This window comes from Artibeus jamaicensis, unplaced genomic scaffold (genome assembly GCF_021234435.1).
Source record: "Artibeus jamaicensis isolate MK-2021 breed Jamaican fruit bat unplaced genomic scaffold, CSHL_Jam_final contig_490, whole genome shotgun sequence".
NCBI lineage: Eukaryota > Metazoa > Chordata > Mammalia > Chiroptera > Phyllostomidae > Artibeus > Artibeus jamaicensis.
In genome coordinates, this window is record NW_026521861.1 from 19,211,405 (window position 1) to 19,225,600 (window position 14,196).

Sequence of the window (14,196 nt, forward strand, 5' to 3'; positions counted from 1 at the left end):
TTGTGGTGATGATAATGATGACCACAGTGGTGGTAACAGCAGAGTGCTTACGGTGGGGAGGGGTGGTGGGGATGGAGATGGAGACAGTGCTAATGTTAATGGTGCTGATAGTGAGGGTGGCAGCGACGCTGGTGGTCCTGCTGGAATGTGGGGTGAGGGATGCTAATGCAGTCACCCCAAACCTGGCAGCCCGTCTGCAGCACCATAATAGCTGTCCAAGTCATTTAGATCAGTGAACAATCCCGAGGAGTTCCAACCAAAGATGAGCTGTTTTGAAGTCAGCGTGGCCTCCCCAGAGACATATGGATAACTTAAGCTAATTTTGTTTTTTTCTTTAGGTAATTAACAAAGTCTCTAAGGAGTTTCCCCTTTGCACACCCCACTGCAGAGCAGTTTCACATTTTCTTCCACTGACCCTAGAGAGTTCCTGTCACCCCGTGATGAAGCCTGGTGACTCCCCGGCAACCCAGCCTGTGCACTGTGAGCGAAACCAACCACCACTGGGGACAAAACCTTTGATAAAACCACCACTAGAAGCCCCCCCCCCCCAGTGCTTACTTATTCACGCCCAACATTCTTGTCGAATCGGTCAGACTGGACCAAGGCCATTCCTTTGGGGACAGGAAATCTCTACAACCTGGAAACCTGGAGAAGGATGCGGTGAAGATTCCCCGAAGTTGTTTGTTGGACGAAGACTGGAACTTGAGGCCTGTCCTGAAGTCTCAGCACGATTTCCCCCAATTGGAGTAGCTCTCCAAAACACACCCTTCCCAAGCCCCGCTCGAGCCCATCTGTGAACTGACCCGAGCCCACCTTGACCTTGTCAACCACGCTGGCTCGCAGAAGCTCGTGGGCAGGGCATCCCACATGTGGTCACCTCTGCACAAGCTTCCTGCTTTGATTCGTGCCGAGCACAAGCTCCTCCGAGCTTCCAGGGGCACTTGTTTCACCTGGGGCCTCCCTGTCTCCTGTTCTCTTTCCCTCTCAAGACTACGTAAAGGATTAAAAAGTGGCCGTTACCATTTTTATGCTGATTAACGTTACCTTGGGCCCTACAGGAACAGGACAATTTCCCAGCGCTGGCTGGAGAATACGGTTGAACAAAGCCCTTTGCTGGATACAAATGTCCCCTGCTTTTGCTTATGGCTTCTGAAAGCTAATGACCTCAGAGAGGTGCGGGGCTGGGAGCTGTGGGCCAGGGGCCGGGATCCGTGGGCCGTGGCAGCCACCCGGGGTTTCAATTTGGGAGGAAGCACCTGGTGAAAAATGAGTGTTGCGTATTCAAATTCCCCTCATTCACACACCGCACAGAGAGAAAGAAATGGCGCTTATTAGCTGTTTGAAGCTGGCAGGCCCAGGCTCTCTCTTCTGTCAAACTCAAAGCCAAATGCTTCGCCACTATTCTGCTGCTCGCCTTGCCAAGAACACCGTGTCCTTCAACAGAGAAGGTCCTTTATTTCTTTAAGCCAGTGACATGGCTTATTTTGTGCAACAGTTAAAATCTAAGACAGCTTCCTGGCCTGGGGGCTTGTTCCAGGTGCCCCCGAAGGACTTTGCCAGCTGCAGTCCAGGCAGCCTGGGCGTTGGGCCTTGTGAGTGGTCTGTGTTCCTGCCATTTCGCCCGGACACGCCCATGAGACAACAGCCTGGAAACGCCTCTTACCTCCGGTTCCCCGCAGTCACACTCCTCTCCTTCCTCCACGTAGCCGTTCCCACACTTGGGGCCCCCGAAAGCCTGCTTGACCTCTGGCAGGTTGAAGAGGCACATGCCCACGCCCTTCTCCAGGCTGGCCTCCAGGTCCTTCCTGCTGCAGCTGCTGAACACCATGGGGAAGGGGTACCTGCGGAGAGGAGCAGAGGGGCCAGAGATCAGAGCCTGGCCTGGCCTCGCCTGCTTCCTGCGCTGCGACTCCTGGGCCCCTCCAGTGACTCCTGCCCCCAGGTCTGCTGCTGAGCTTGCCGAGCAAAGCCTTCAACACTGTGTGTACAATGAGGCAAACCAGACACTGCTGGGTGGGCCCTGAGACCCCTCCCTGCACAGCGCCAACGCCACTGACAAGGACCGCTTTACCCTAAAGCACACGCTCTTCCGACAGTCCCCAAGCCCACTAGTGTAGACAGAGTCATGTCTACCTTACAAACAGTTCCACGTGAGCCAACTCCATTGAATATGAATTCTTAGGACCTGCAGCCAGTGGTGCGGACACATACTGATGTCCTTATTGGAAGGTGAAAGGAAGGAAGGAGGACAAAGGACTGTGCTTAGCAGTCCCTGGGATGCAGGGACACAACCCTGCTCTGGTCAGGGCCGGCTGATCCTGGCTGCAGGTCTATGAAGGCCTGTCCCCGTCTTCCCCAAGCAGAGTGAGAAGAGAGTGGAGGGGCCGACGTGCAGGGCCCGCTCTTGCCTCAAAATACCAGGGATACAAAGGGACGCGGCTGAGTTGGCCACCTTCCCAGCAGAGTTCATGTTCTCTGTTCCACGGTCAGAGGGGCTGCTCTGCCCCCTTGCACTGGGTGGGTTCATGGGTGTGGCTCACGGGTGGAGGTGGCAATGTGCATCACTTCTGGTCAGAGGTGTGGAAGCGAATGTTCCTCTCTATGCTGGCTGAGCTCAGGGGCTCCACCGTCCTAGGACTCGGAGGACCTGGGCCTGGTCCTGACTCACTGTGGGGAGGGACATGGCCACCCGCAGCGCAGAGCCCCGGAGGGTCATTCCGACAGGAAACCGCTCTGTCCTGGTCAGCCCCTGGAAGTCAGGGCTTTGTCCCTTCAGTAGCTGAGTCACCCTGTCTCGCTCTGTTTTACAGACGAATTTTCGCACGACCTCAGGCAGCAAGGAGGGCCAGGCATGCCAGGACCCAGAAGGTCTTCTCACTTAGGGAGAAAGCGGGCTGCTGATCTGCCACCCCGGCACCCTCTCTCTGTGCAGATGGTCAGAGGACGACATTGTCACTGGGTCCCAATCAACTGGCCACACCAGTGCACGCTGCCATTCCCTGAAGACGGCAGACTCGCCACTCCTTCACGATGGGGCGTGGCGGTTTTTCAAGACCACCGCTGAGCCAGTCACACTGCACTGTCCCCAGAAGAGTTTTCTCTCAGTCTCAGCTTATTAACTCTGGAGTATAACTCTAATTGACACATACACTAATGAATGGAAGTCCTGCTCTTGGGTGCAGAAGAAATAAACCGAGACTTATCTGTCTTGCTGTAACAAAGTCCCTTTTCAAAGCTTTATAACTTCCCTTGGGGGACGGACTCTTTATTCCAGGTATTGAAATGCTGCTGAATAGCTTCAGGTGCTGATCCACAAGAAAAACGGTCATTGTATCGGTTTTAGAAGGACTTGGCACTGGAAAGACGGTGCTTCATTACACAGGCGGTTGAGGAGAGTTCTTCTCTTGGCAGAGAAATGAGCCTGCCCAGGGCCGAGATGGGACCTGCCTCCCTCCGTGGCGAGGGTGGGGGGACTCTCCCCAGAACACATGCAGCTCAGCTTCTGGCCTGGGAGACTAGACGCCATCCCACTCACTGGTGTGCCCCGGGCGTTGTGATAAACTCTTATCAGTTCATTCCGGAAGGAAACTGATTTTCCGGCTATGTTAACTGCTAATTAGGAAAGACACTAGGGTGAGTTGCAAGCCTCGGGAAGGGTTTATGGCAAGAACAGCAGTCGCCGAGAGGGGCCTGGTGGAACAGCTGTCTGGATTGCTGAGCTGGCTCCAGCCCCAGCTCCGACGGGCCCCCCGAGTCAGTGTCTTCCAAAGGACACACACATTCTGGGCTTTGTGTGTGTGTGGGGGGTGACACTAAAGAAAAGGCACAGAGACAAGGTGAATGAGACCAGTTCGGGTCCAGGACTGGAGCTTTGGAGTGCTGGGGAGAGGGGACGGAGCAGCTGGTGGTGGGCACGGCGTCTGTGTGTCTGCTCCAGGTGTGGTCAGGCAGAAGTGTGGTTAGCTGCGATGACACATTTCAGTCTCTCCTGGCTCTCTCCTGTTCTGTGGAAGGACAAGTCCCAAGGGCTTTCAAAATTCTCTGTTCCCCCTGGCTGGTGTGGCTCAGTGGATTGAGCACGGGCCTGTGAACCAAAGGATCATGATTCGATTCCCAGTCAGGGGCACATGCCTGGGTTTCGGGCCAAGTCCCCAATAGGGGGCGTGCGAGAGGCAACCGTACATTGATATTGCTCTCTCTCTCTCCTTCCCTTCCCTCTCTAAAGATAAATAAATAAAAATCTTTTTAAAAATTCTGTCCCTTAGAATTACAGATAAATAACAGCATCCGGGTCACAGGTTTCAGCCTCGCTCTGAGGAACTGAGCCCAGGTGTCAAATCCCTCGAGGGGCCTCTGTGTTAGCAACAACCTGGGCCCCCAGGTGTGGCACCGACGGTTCTTGGTGCTGGACTGGGACCTCTAGCACGGTGTCCTCGGACAGCACAGGGCTGGACCCCACACCGCGTGGCCTCATTTCATCCTGTGTCACCTGCTTTCAAAGTCCCCACCACACAAACCTCCAGCCCAGCCGGCCAAGGCCTGCTGTTTCCGCCAAGACACCTGTGAGTGCTCCCATTTCCCTCCCAAACTGGGGCCTTTCTCAGAGTGACCCCAGTGACGCCCCCAGGGACGGCCACGCTCCCCCAAACATGTCTGCCTCCTCCAAGCACTGGCCAGTCGGCATTTTATCGTTTCCCCCTCTGCCGTCACCCGAGAACTCCCTGCGGGTGACAAGGCGGGGCGGCCCGAGGGCGTTTTATCCCCGGAGAGTGTGGCCGACTCCGCCCTTCTGTGATTTCTCCCTGGGGAAGCCAGGTGCCTACTGCACTCCGACACAGGATAGTCCTGACTCTCTCGGGGGATTAAGAGGAGGTCTGGCTTCAGACAAAGACAGGCAGAGACTAATGCCCGTCATCATCTGATTATTCTGCAAACATTTATCCCACACCCGTGATGTGCCAGGCACTGTTCTGGGGAAAGGCCGACAAAGCACACAACGGTCCTGGCTGTCGTGGAGCTGGCTTCCAGCGGGGCAGACTGCGCTTCGCAAGAGAAGGGCGAGCAGTTGAAAAGGTGGGGTGAGCGCTGAGGAGAAACACAGGCAAGGCGGGAGGAAGAGTGGGAGGGTGGTCGGGGTGACCTCACCTGGGGACGGCATCCGGGCCCTCCCTGGAGGGACGGGTGAGGGGATAAGCTGTGGGCACAGCTGGAGGAAGGATGTCCAGGCAGAGGAAGAGCACGCAAACTGGAACGGAGTTCTCGGGCACCTTCAAGTGCAACAGCAGGCAGACTCACCATCACACTATGGACTAGTCCCGGGGTCGGGAACACTTCCGACTGCGAACAGCAATGTTTCTGTTCTGAAGCAAGTTCCTTCCTTTGGCTTCAGGTTCAGGATATAGCATTTGGCCTGCCGTTGGCTCAAACTGTTCCTTTCGTGTTTCGTACCTTTATCCGTGGGCGTATTGACAAGAACGTGGAGTTGGGCCCTGGCGCTGCTCACGATCCCAAAGATGCTGCGCAGACCGTGCCAGTAGTTAAGAAGCACGAGCTTCGGTTTCCCCCGCGGCTTTCGGCAAACTCGTCCCAGAGTGTTTTTTTCCACTGCTTCTCATAAACTCCCCCAATACATCAGGACAGAAACTAACTGAACCAACATATTGCAGAGACAGACTGGTACAGAGCGAGAAAATTGGAGAATTATTCAGAGAAGAAGCCCTTTTGAGTGGCACTTGGCCTTGGCACAAGAACACTGGAAAGTAATTGTACCTCGGACCCAGAAAAAGATGCTGCTTGAGGCTCCTGGGCAGAGAACCTCCCTTGACAGCTGCGACCTCCTCAGTGTCAACACGTCCCCCCTTTTTTCTAAGATTTAACTATGGAGAACACTTGGGGGAAATTCCCCAAGCTGCATTGCAAGGTTGGAAATAAAAAGGGGATGTGACAACTGGGTGATTTGGGGAAATAAAACCACACACAAAACTCACTTTTCCAAAGAGGACGCCACCTACCACCTCCTACCACGCACCGAGTCCCAGGTTGATAGCGCAGCCGCCCCGAAGCTGCCAAGGAAAGTAGGTCTGGGGTCGCTTTTACTTCGACAAAACTAACGTCAGAAAACTCTTTTCTTGTAGGAGCCCACTGCGTGCTTCAGTGCTATGTTCTCGGGGTGCGGCCCCAAAGCCAACTGATCGACCTTGACAGTGAGGCTGGGGCGCTTTCTGCCTGCGAAAACTCCCTGGGATTCCTGGGGGGACGGCGACTCTTTGCCTTTCAGAAACCAGGCTGCAGGTCACTGCTCTTGGCATTTCCGGTGACTCTGCTGCCTCCTGAGGATCGTGTGCTGGGGCCCAGAGTCCCTGCTCTCCAGTTCTAAGCTCAGGGGTGACGTTAGGCCATCTGCTGACTGCAGGAAAGGAATGGAAGTGACCAGCGGAAGCAGGGTGACACAGCGTGGGCGGCTGCTGGGAACAGCTCGGAGCAGATGCCACTGTGTGGCAGGAAAAGCCGATGTCGCAGGAAGTCGGGGATGGATGGGAAGCTGTCCGGAGTTCTCTGTTTAAATCCATTACAAAAGGAAAAGAAAAAAGGAAACCTCCCATTTTCCACAGCTGATAAATGATTAGACAGTTAGGGAAGAGCTGGTTCTGGAAAATATTCTGCTTCCCACTGACTTCGTTCTGCAGACTAAAATTGAGTTTTATTTTCTCCTGACAGCGGAAGGGACAGAGGCAGCCGCCCTGGGGGATTCCTCTGGACCTGGGCATGTGGCGTGGAGGAGTTGGAGAAGCACCAAAATTGGAAGACCAAGTCTGGGCACCATCGATTACAACCAGAGCTGTGGACAGGAAGCCTCAGTGTTCCTGTCTACAGAATGGGGATTATAGCGAACAACTCACATGGCTGAGGATGAGGACCAGCGCACTCCATACAAAAACACGCGAGTCTTTGGTTAATTTCAACGCATCGTGAGATGCTGGTTGCCGGTATTTATGTGGAAGATGATGCACATTTATTTTCCTCATTTAGAGTTGCTGCTTTGGCTCTTTCAAATCACTGGCTGGCAGGGCCTCGAACATTCAGCTGCTGGGCAACATTTCTGATATGGGACAGAATTTATTATAATTGTAGCCCAAACATAGCCATCGTTAAAACTGCAAAACCACAAGTACAAGTAAACTTGAGAGGAAAATGACTCAGGAGCCAAAGGCATGATCAGGCTGTTAAACATGAACCCTCACTTTCACACATACACACGTGGTATTACAACAGAAAAAGACTCCACTCCATTCTGCACAGACAGGCTTTCACTAGCTGTGAAGGCTGCCCTGTCGGGTCCCACGGAGGCGTCCGGGCCAGCGGCGACCAGCCTCGTGGGCAACGCCCCATTTCAGGAGCTCCGGGCCTCACCTCGCTTTGCATTTCAAGCATAATGACTACAAATATTAACAACACTTACTATTCTTCAGGGAGCCCCTGCTGAGGCCCCAAGCTTGGTGGGCACCCCCGCTCACCAATATCCCTGGGAGTCCGATGATATCGTTCCTATTTTACATTGAGGAAACCAAGGCTCGGAGAGGCTAGGTACCTGGCCACAGTCGTGCGGTTCAAGTCAGGACTAAAAACGGCCCTTTGACCTGAAGGCCTGTGTGTTTCCCAAGCAACCGCACTGCCATGAGGGTGGTCGGGAGGCCCCTGGGACGGCTTCTGGGGTCACCCTCAGGGCAGGCTCGGGCAGGACCCAGCACAAGTGGCCAGGTGAGGGCTGCCAGCATCCGTGGAGGAGAAGGCAGCAGCCCTGGAGCCTTGGGTCCCTCGGTCCTGCTTGTGACTCCAAGGGACCTGCAAGCACCTTCCTGACTGTCTTCAGTGCAATAGCAAACAAAGGCCCGGGCGTGGGGTCTGTCTGGCACACCTGAGGCCAAGCCAGGCCAGCTTGCTCACACCCGGGAGAGGTCGTGAGCCCGTCAGGCTCCAACAAGCTGTGAGCACAGGAGAGAGTCCCCCTCCTGGACAGCAGCTGCTCGGCTGGACTCCTCCAGGGTGGGATGGGAGGCGGAGGTGGGCCCAGTGCCCCCCCTGCCTGGCGAGCAAGAACACCAGCTTCCGCAGCAGAACGGAGGGCGGGGTCAGGGCATGGGCAGAACGCTTCCTTCTGGCAGCGCCAGGAATGAAAAGTGGCCGGGTCAGGGCCGAGCACGGACCCCGTGGACTCCCCAGATGGGCCGCAGGTGACAAAGGAAAGTGCCAGGCCAGGAGCAAAGGATCAGAAATAGGTCCTTAGTAGGACATTTCCATTGTTAATAGCAAACATCTGGCTCCAAACAGAGCCATCTGCGACACATTATAATTCGTGTTTTTAACACATGAACCTTGACCTCTGTACCTCCTCCTGGAAGCCAATTAAAGTGCAAAGGTAACTCCCAGAACATTTAATAAAGAGGGAGACCAACGGAGCTCTGGCCAGCGGAGAGGTGTGCAGACCTCCGGCACTGCTGGAAAGTAGGCCCTGCACTCTGAGCTGCAGTGGCTGCTTCCTCCCAAACCCAGTCCTGAAAGGCGAGGGACTCATGGGCAGGGGACCCAGCCCATCAGAGGGGGCACCCGAGAGGAACTTCTCAGCTTCATTATAAGAAAAGGCTGCGGGCTTGTCCAGGGCGGGGCTCTGGCAGACACAAACAGACGCCGAGGTCAGTCAGGGACAGGTAACAGTCTGAGATGACTCCGCCCTTTCCTCTCACCCCAGAACAGACCTGCACAGATCCTGCCGGCCACTTCCATGGCTTCTGCAAGCCTGGGACAGGGAAGACACTTCTAATCAAAGGTGACAGGGAAACTGGTCAAGGCAGATGCCCCTGAGCTGCCGCGCCAGGGCCGACATCTACACAGGCCCTGCTCTGGGTGCCCCGAGCTCTGGGCGCTGGGCTCGCCACCATGGCCACTGGGAGACTCAGGAGTCCAGCAGGGCTGGCCCCGGGCCCCCCAGGGATCGGGAACAGACACGCAGTGAGGAGCCGTGGACCGGGCCCGAGGCCACGAGCCAGAAGCTGTGGGCTGACATCCTGATGGGATCCGACTGGGCCTCAGTCTGCCCACCTGTAGAATGGAGGAGATGCCATCTGTCCCCCCTCCCCCCCACAGGGCTGTGACAATCAGACGGGAAGGGAGAGGAGGACGTTCTTTGTAACCCGGAGCACTCCCCGGGTCTGGTTCGTGCAGCTACGTCTAGTTTTTCTATTTTGGATCCTCTCCTCCTCCTTTAGCTGAGCAAGGGCTGCAGGAGGAGCCCCTCCTGGAAGGGCCCTGCCTTCCGAAAGCAAAGCGCTCCTGTCGTCCTGACCTCCGTGAGCATTAAGACAGAAGAAGCCATAATGGACGAGGCTACCCACTTACCTGGGGTTTCTCAGCCCTCATTCATTTCTACTTTAGTTTTGCCTTTCTGTTTATTGTGTTGTATGTATTCTCGTGAGCTATTGGAAGCCCCCTACAGGCGGATGTGGGATATACAGGACATGAAAATGGCAATGTTGTAGCAGATGCCAAAGTTAGTGTGAGAGAGTGGACCAGAGTCTTTTCCCCGGAGCTTCCGTCATTAACAAAAGGGGGAGGGATGGCCATGCTCCTCTCCCATCTGATTGTACTGGAAGCGCCCTCCGCCCATTTATCCGCCACTGTCACCTGACCATCTGCTCTCCACCCACTCAGTCATCCACCCATCCACCCACCCATGATCCATCCCTCCACCCTCCATCCACCCACCCTCCCTTCCATCTATCCATCCACCCTTTCATCCTTTCAGTAAAGAAGTATTTTTTAACTGTACTACTACGAGGCCCTCTTCTAGGTTCTGGGGACTCAGCAATGAACAAAACAGACAAAACTCCTGACCTAGTGGGGGTTAAAGTGGGTCCTTCTAGATACCGTTGGCTGCAGAGAGGCCCATCGTTTGCCCTTGACCCCACCCTGCAGCTTCCGCGCCACCTGTCCTAGGGAGCAGAGGAAGCCGTGAGCATGTGTGCGGGGCGGGGGGGGGGGGGACTGACAGAACGTCAGCTGAACTGTTTTCACACATGTTCTGCCACAAATAAAACGAGGGATTAATGAGCAACGACAGGAAGCAATTCTCTGCTGTTGTAACATAAGCTGAGGTTTGCAGAACTAAACGGCTTAAAAATGGGGCACTGTTTCTGCCTCCCAGAAGCCGCACAGGGACACTGCTCTGTGCTGAGGCTTCAGTCTCCACAGGAAGCCCAAACATGGCAACACACTTGTGGCCACTTCCATGTGGCAAACACAAGAGGAGGCCTGACTCCACAGCTGCCTAGGCTTATGCTTAGTCCAGCTGCACGGAGCCCAGCTGCACAGAACCCAGCTGCACAGAGACCAGGTGCACGGAGCCCGGCTGCATGGAGCCCAGCTGCACAGAACCCAGCTGCACAGAGACCAGGTGCACGGAGCCCGGCTGCATGGAGCCCAGCTGCACAGAACCCAGATGTATAAATCCCAGCTGCACGGAGCCAAGCTGCATGGAGACCAGGTGCACGGAGACCAGGTGCAAGGAGCCTGGTGACACTTGGCCCCCATAAAGCCTAGGGTTGGAAGCTTAGCACAGTTTTTTCTGACCAGCCCCCTGGGATAGATGCCTTTCTCCTCCCCCTGAGGGTTAGAGCTACCTCGGCTCTTTATTTGAGATAAGGAACAGAGAGATGGAAAGGCAGGGGGCTGGCTCCTGGCAACTTGGCCTATGTCTGGGGGCTTCTGTGTGGGTAGTGTTGGAAGTGTAGGCAATTCTTTTAACTTTCTGAGCTCCAACTCCCTTGTCTTTTAGATGGGTTATAATCCTGCCCAGCTCACACAGTTTACTGATGAAGTAAGACATCCTGAATGCAGTTCTCTAGGGTCAAAGTCAAGTTTGCCTGTGTTCACTTCCCCTGGGCTGGATATTCAAGGAATGGTGGCCATGCAGGCTGGTGTCCCTAGCTTGACCTATGTTGTGTGTCCAGCTTAGGAGGGGCAGACGGTTCTATCATGCCCCTGGGTGGTGATGTCCTAGTATCCCAGCTCTGCCACAGTCACGGACAAACGCCTTTATTGTCCAGTGAGCAATGTCTAATCATGCGGAGCGGAAACAAAAACGTGCCTTGTATCCACGTGTCCTTTTGAACTGTGGTCCCAACCCGGTCCTGCCAGGCCGTGTCTCCTTTGTGATAACTTTGGGCTGCAGCCAACTAAGTCGCCCCGGCAGCCCCGGCAGCGTAATGAAACTGACCCTGACCTTCTGTGTTAATCTTCCTGGACTCCTCATTTTGTGTTCCCTCCTCCCCTTTCTTCCCCGTCCTTGGATAAAGATTTCCATTTTTCTTCCTACACTTTGAAGAAGGAAGTAAAGACTGTCTTAAACTTTTCATTGAGGAAAAAATAACCAAATGAAGAGCTGATACAGGGAAATAATTTCCTCCAATCCCGTTCTCACCAAGTGCCTTCCTGGTAAACGTTTTTCATGGCCTCAGCCCCCTAAAGTTCAAAAGGGGGTGAGTTTTAATTAAGCGCGTCCTACACTGATTTTCAGGGAAGAAAGATCTACAAACAGGATGTAGACCTTCCAGATGCATCACACGTCTGTCACTTCCCACCACGTCCGAAGCTCTAGGGAATTTTTCATCGAAAAGTGCTGTTCGCTTTAGTCCTTTAAAACACTTTTTCAGACGGAGGCCTCCCCAGAAAGAAACTCAGTCTCCCCATTTGTGAGGTAGGAACTCTGTGGAGACTCACCTGACCCTACTCACGCCTTCAGGGAGCGGTGCAGACAGGACTTTATTCCAGAACATCTCCCTGGCCCGCCGCCCCTTTGCGACCTTTGCTCCTGTTCATAGTGAGTTATGGGTCGATTTTTAAAAGGTGTAAAATGCCATGGTGGTGGTGACGGTTAAGAATTTCTCCTTATCTTTTAAAGGCACACCCTGAAACACTCAGAGGGGAGGGGCGATGAGGCCCGGGTTGTGTAAATGGGTCAGAGTAGCGACCCCAACGCGCCCTAACTCGTCCCACCAGAGCCCTGAGCTTCTGGTCTGTGAGCCGCAGCTCACTTGCCCATCATCCCCACCACAGTACGAGTTCCCAGGTGTCAAGGCTCCCGCCTTCCGTGCCTGCGCCCCCGCCCGCTCCCCGGGCCCTGCACGCCGCAGTCAGTGACCGGCCCCCTAACCCTCTTTCCTGCAGTGGGCTGGTCCCAAGCTGGAGGCTGGGCCCACTTCGTCTGGGTTTTCATTAGAGAAGGCTGAACTCAGGCGGAGGCCACGCAGAGGTGCTCCACGTCCAGACAGCTGGGTAGCGAGTAGGTAAGTTAGAAGAACTCAAGGGAGCCAATTATACAAACTCCGGAGGAAGAAGAAGGGCCTTGTTTCTCCTTCCACCTGGGTATCTGATCTAGTTGCACATGGTATTCCCAACTGTCCAACTGTAGCTGAATGCGAGTGACTGCCACCCCTGGGAGCCTGGGGTGACCCTCCCGTGCTTATTTTCTCAGCCCCCATTACTCTGGGCACTTGACATGCTGCCGTCACTCCTGCTGGGAGCTGGGAGCATGGCCCTTCCCCAGGAGCCCCTTGCTGGTCTGGCCTAGACAAACCCAAACAGCCCCTCCCACCCCCCTTGGCCTCTGCATGTGCACTGGCGCCGTGAGCCCTTTCAGACACACACAGGGTGACGGTGCCCTGCAGTGGCCCTCCGAAGTGGAGCCCTTAGAGGACACTGGCTGTAGGGAAAGCAGAGAGCAATCCGGATGGAAAAGAATCTTCCACAACCCACGCCATGTCTCCAGACTGCAGAGCTGAGCGGGGGGCAGTCTGGAGTACAGACTGGTCGCGATTCCAACCCATTCACTACACTGATGTGCAGCTAGTGTTTACAGACTATCGCCTTTTTCTTTCTTTTTTTTACAGGAAGCTCCTTAATTTGGCAACAATGTCTCAGAAGCTACATGATCCTCTTAACAATGAAAAGAATACGAAAAGAGAAATGAGGTCACCCCCCAGCCCCACCTAAGCCCCCCACCACCCTGGTGACTTCTAACTGACCCGAGAGGAAGGCCTGTTCCCACTGTGCAGACGGGGCTCTGCCCGTGGAGGCTCCCCCAGTCTGCGCAGCAGCACCAGCCCCTTCACATTCTGATCCAGCTTCCAAACCCTGGCTCAGCATCCCCTCCCCCTGCCCGAGACCTCTGACCTCTGCAGGCTGCCATCCCTCTCTTTTCGGGCTTTGCTTGGATGTCCCGTCCACACAGAAGCCTCCCGTCCCCAGCCCCCAGTTCCGGTTGGGTCCCCCAGCTGCTGTGCCTGTCTCCTGTTCATCCTCACTATCTCCTGCCTTCTCAGCACTCCCTGGTTGGCCGTTCTCTCTTCCCCCTAGAGCGCAAGTTCTCTGAGGGCACGGGCCGGGGCTGTCCCGTTCATGGTCGGGACCCCAGGCCTTACCGCAGTGCCTACCAAGTGGCAGGACCGAGTGCCCTCCAGGTTCAGCAGCTCCTGCCGCAGCTGCCTCTATGACTCCAGGCTCCTTTTAACAGAAATCTTGTTGCCAAAAATAGAGACGCTGTGAGTGTCATTTCTGAATGTTCATACTGCTTTTTCTCCCACTCTAGGAAGTGATATTTTCTATTATGCTAAATATTCTTTTCCAAAAGCGTTCAGATTACTTTCACAATTTTCTCACTCCCTAACGTGGCATTCTTAGCTCTCACCCCCTGGAGACCAAAAGCTCCAAGAAGCTCAGGAAGGGACGGGCTTGATTGAGTTGAAACTCCCACACGAATTCCTAGATACCGCCGGGGCCGAACCGTGATTTCCAAGGCGAGTCTGACTGGTAAGCACCAGAGACATAAAACACACACTCTCGCACACACTCGAAGACGTGTGTAATTAATGACACCACTGGTCAGGACACTCCCTTCGCCACGGTGGTAACATGCACTGTAAGTTATGACCCGTGTGTTCAGAAGGCCTCCATGTGCTCCTTCTATTTTCAGGCCCGTGGGTCCAATTTGTCAGTGATGGCGCTGGTTAAAATGTCCAGAGTTCGGATTCTGGGACGTCTTCATAAGGAATAAACAAGGTACGTCAGGACGGGCCTCCCCTCGAGGCGGTCATCTGTGAACTGTCTGTAGTACTTGGTGCTTCGTGAGCCTGGGAGATTTGAATG

The 14,196-nt window shown here is 54.8% G+C and overlaps 1 protein-coding gene and 1 long non-coding RNA gene across 2 annotated transcripts in view; one reads left to right on the plus strand and one right to left on the minus strand.

The window, feature by feature from the left end:
• The window catches only part of ADAM12 (ADAM metallopeptidase domain 12), a gene marked incomplete at its 5' end in the record, with an annotated part of 278,477 nt that overhangs the window by 45,807 nt on the left and 218,474 nt on the right, over window positions 1–14,196 (minus strand). The window contains 1 exon segment of the mRNA XM_037159124.2: window positions 1,664–1,841. Within this exon segment, the coding sequence (XP_037015019.2) occupies window positions 1,664–1,841 (178 nt within the window).
• LOC119059545 (uncharacterized) lies at window positions 12,118–14,146 on the plus strand. Its single transcript, XR_005084427.2, has 4 exons — window positions 12,118–12,338; window positions 12,942–13,592; window positions 13,732–13,860; window positions 14,024–14,146. It is a non-coding gene; the product is annotated as an uncharacterized LOC119059545 (long non-coding RNA).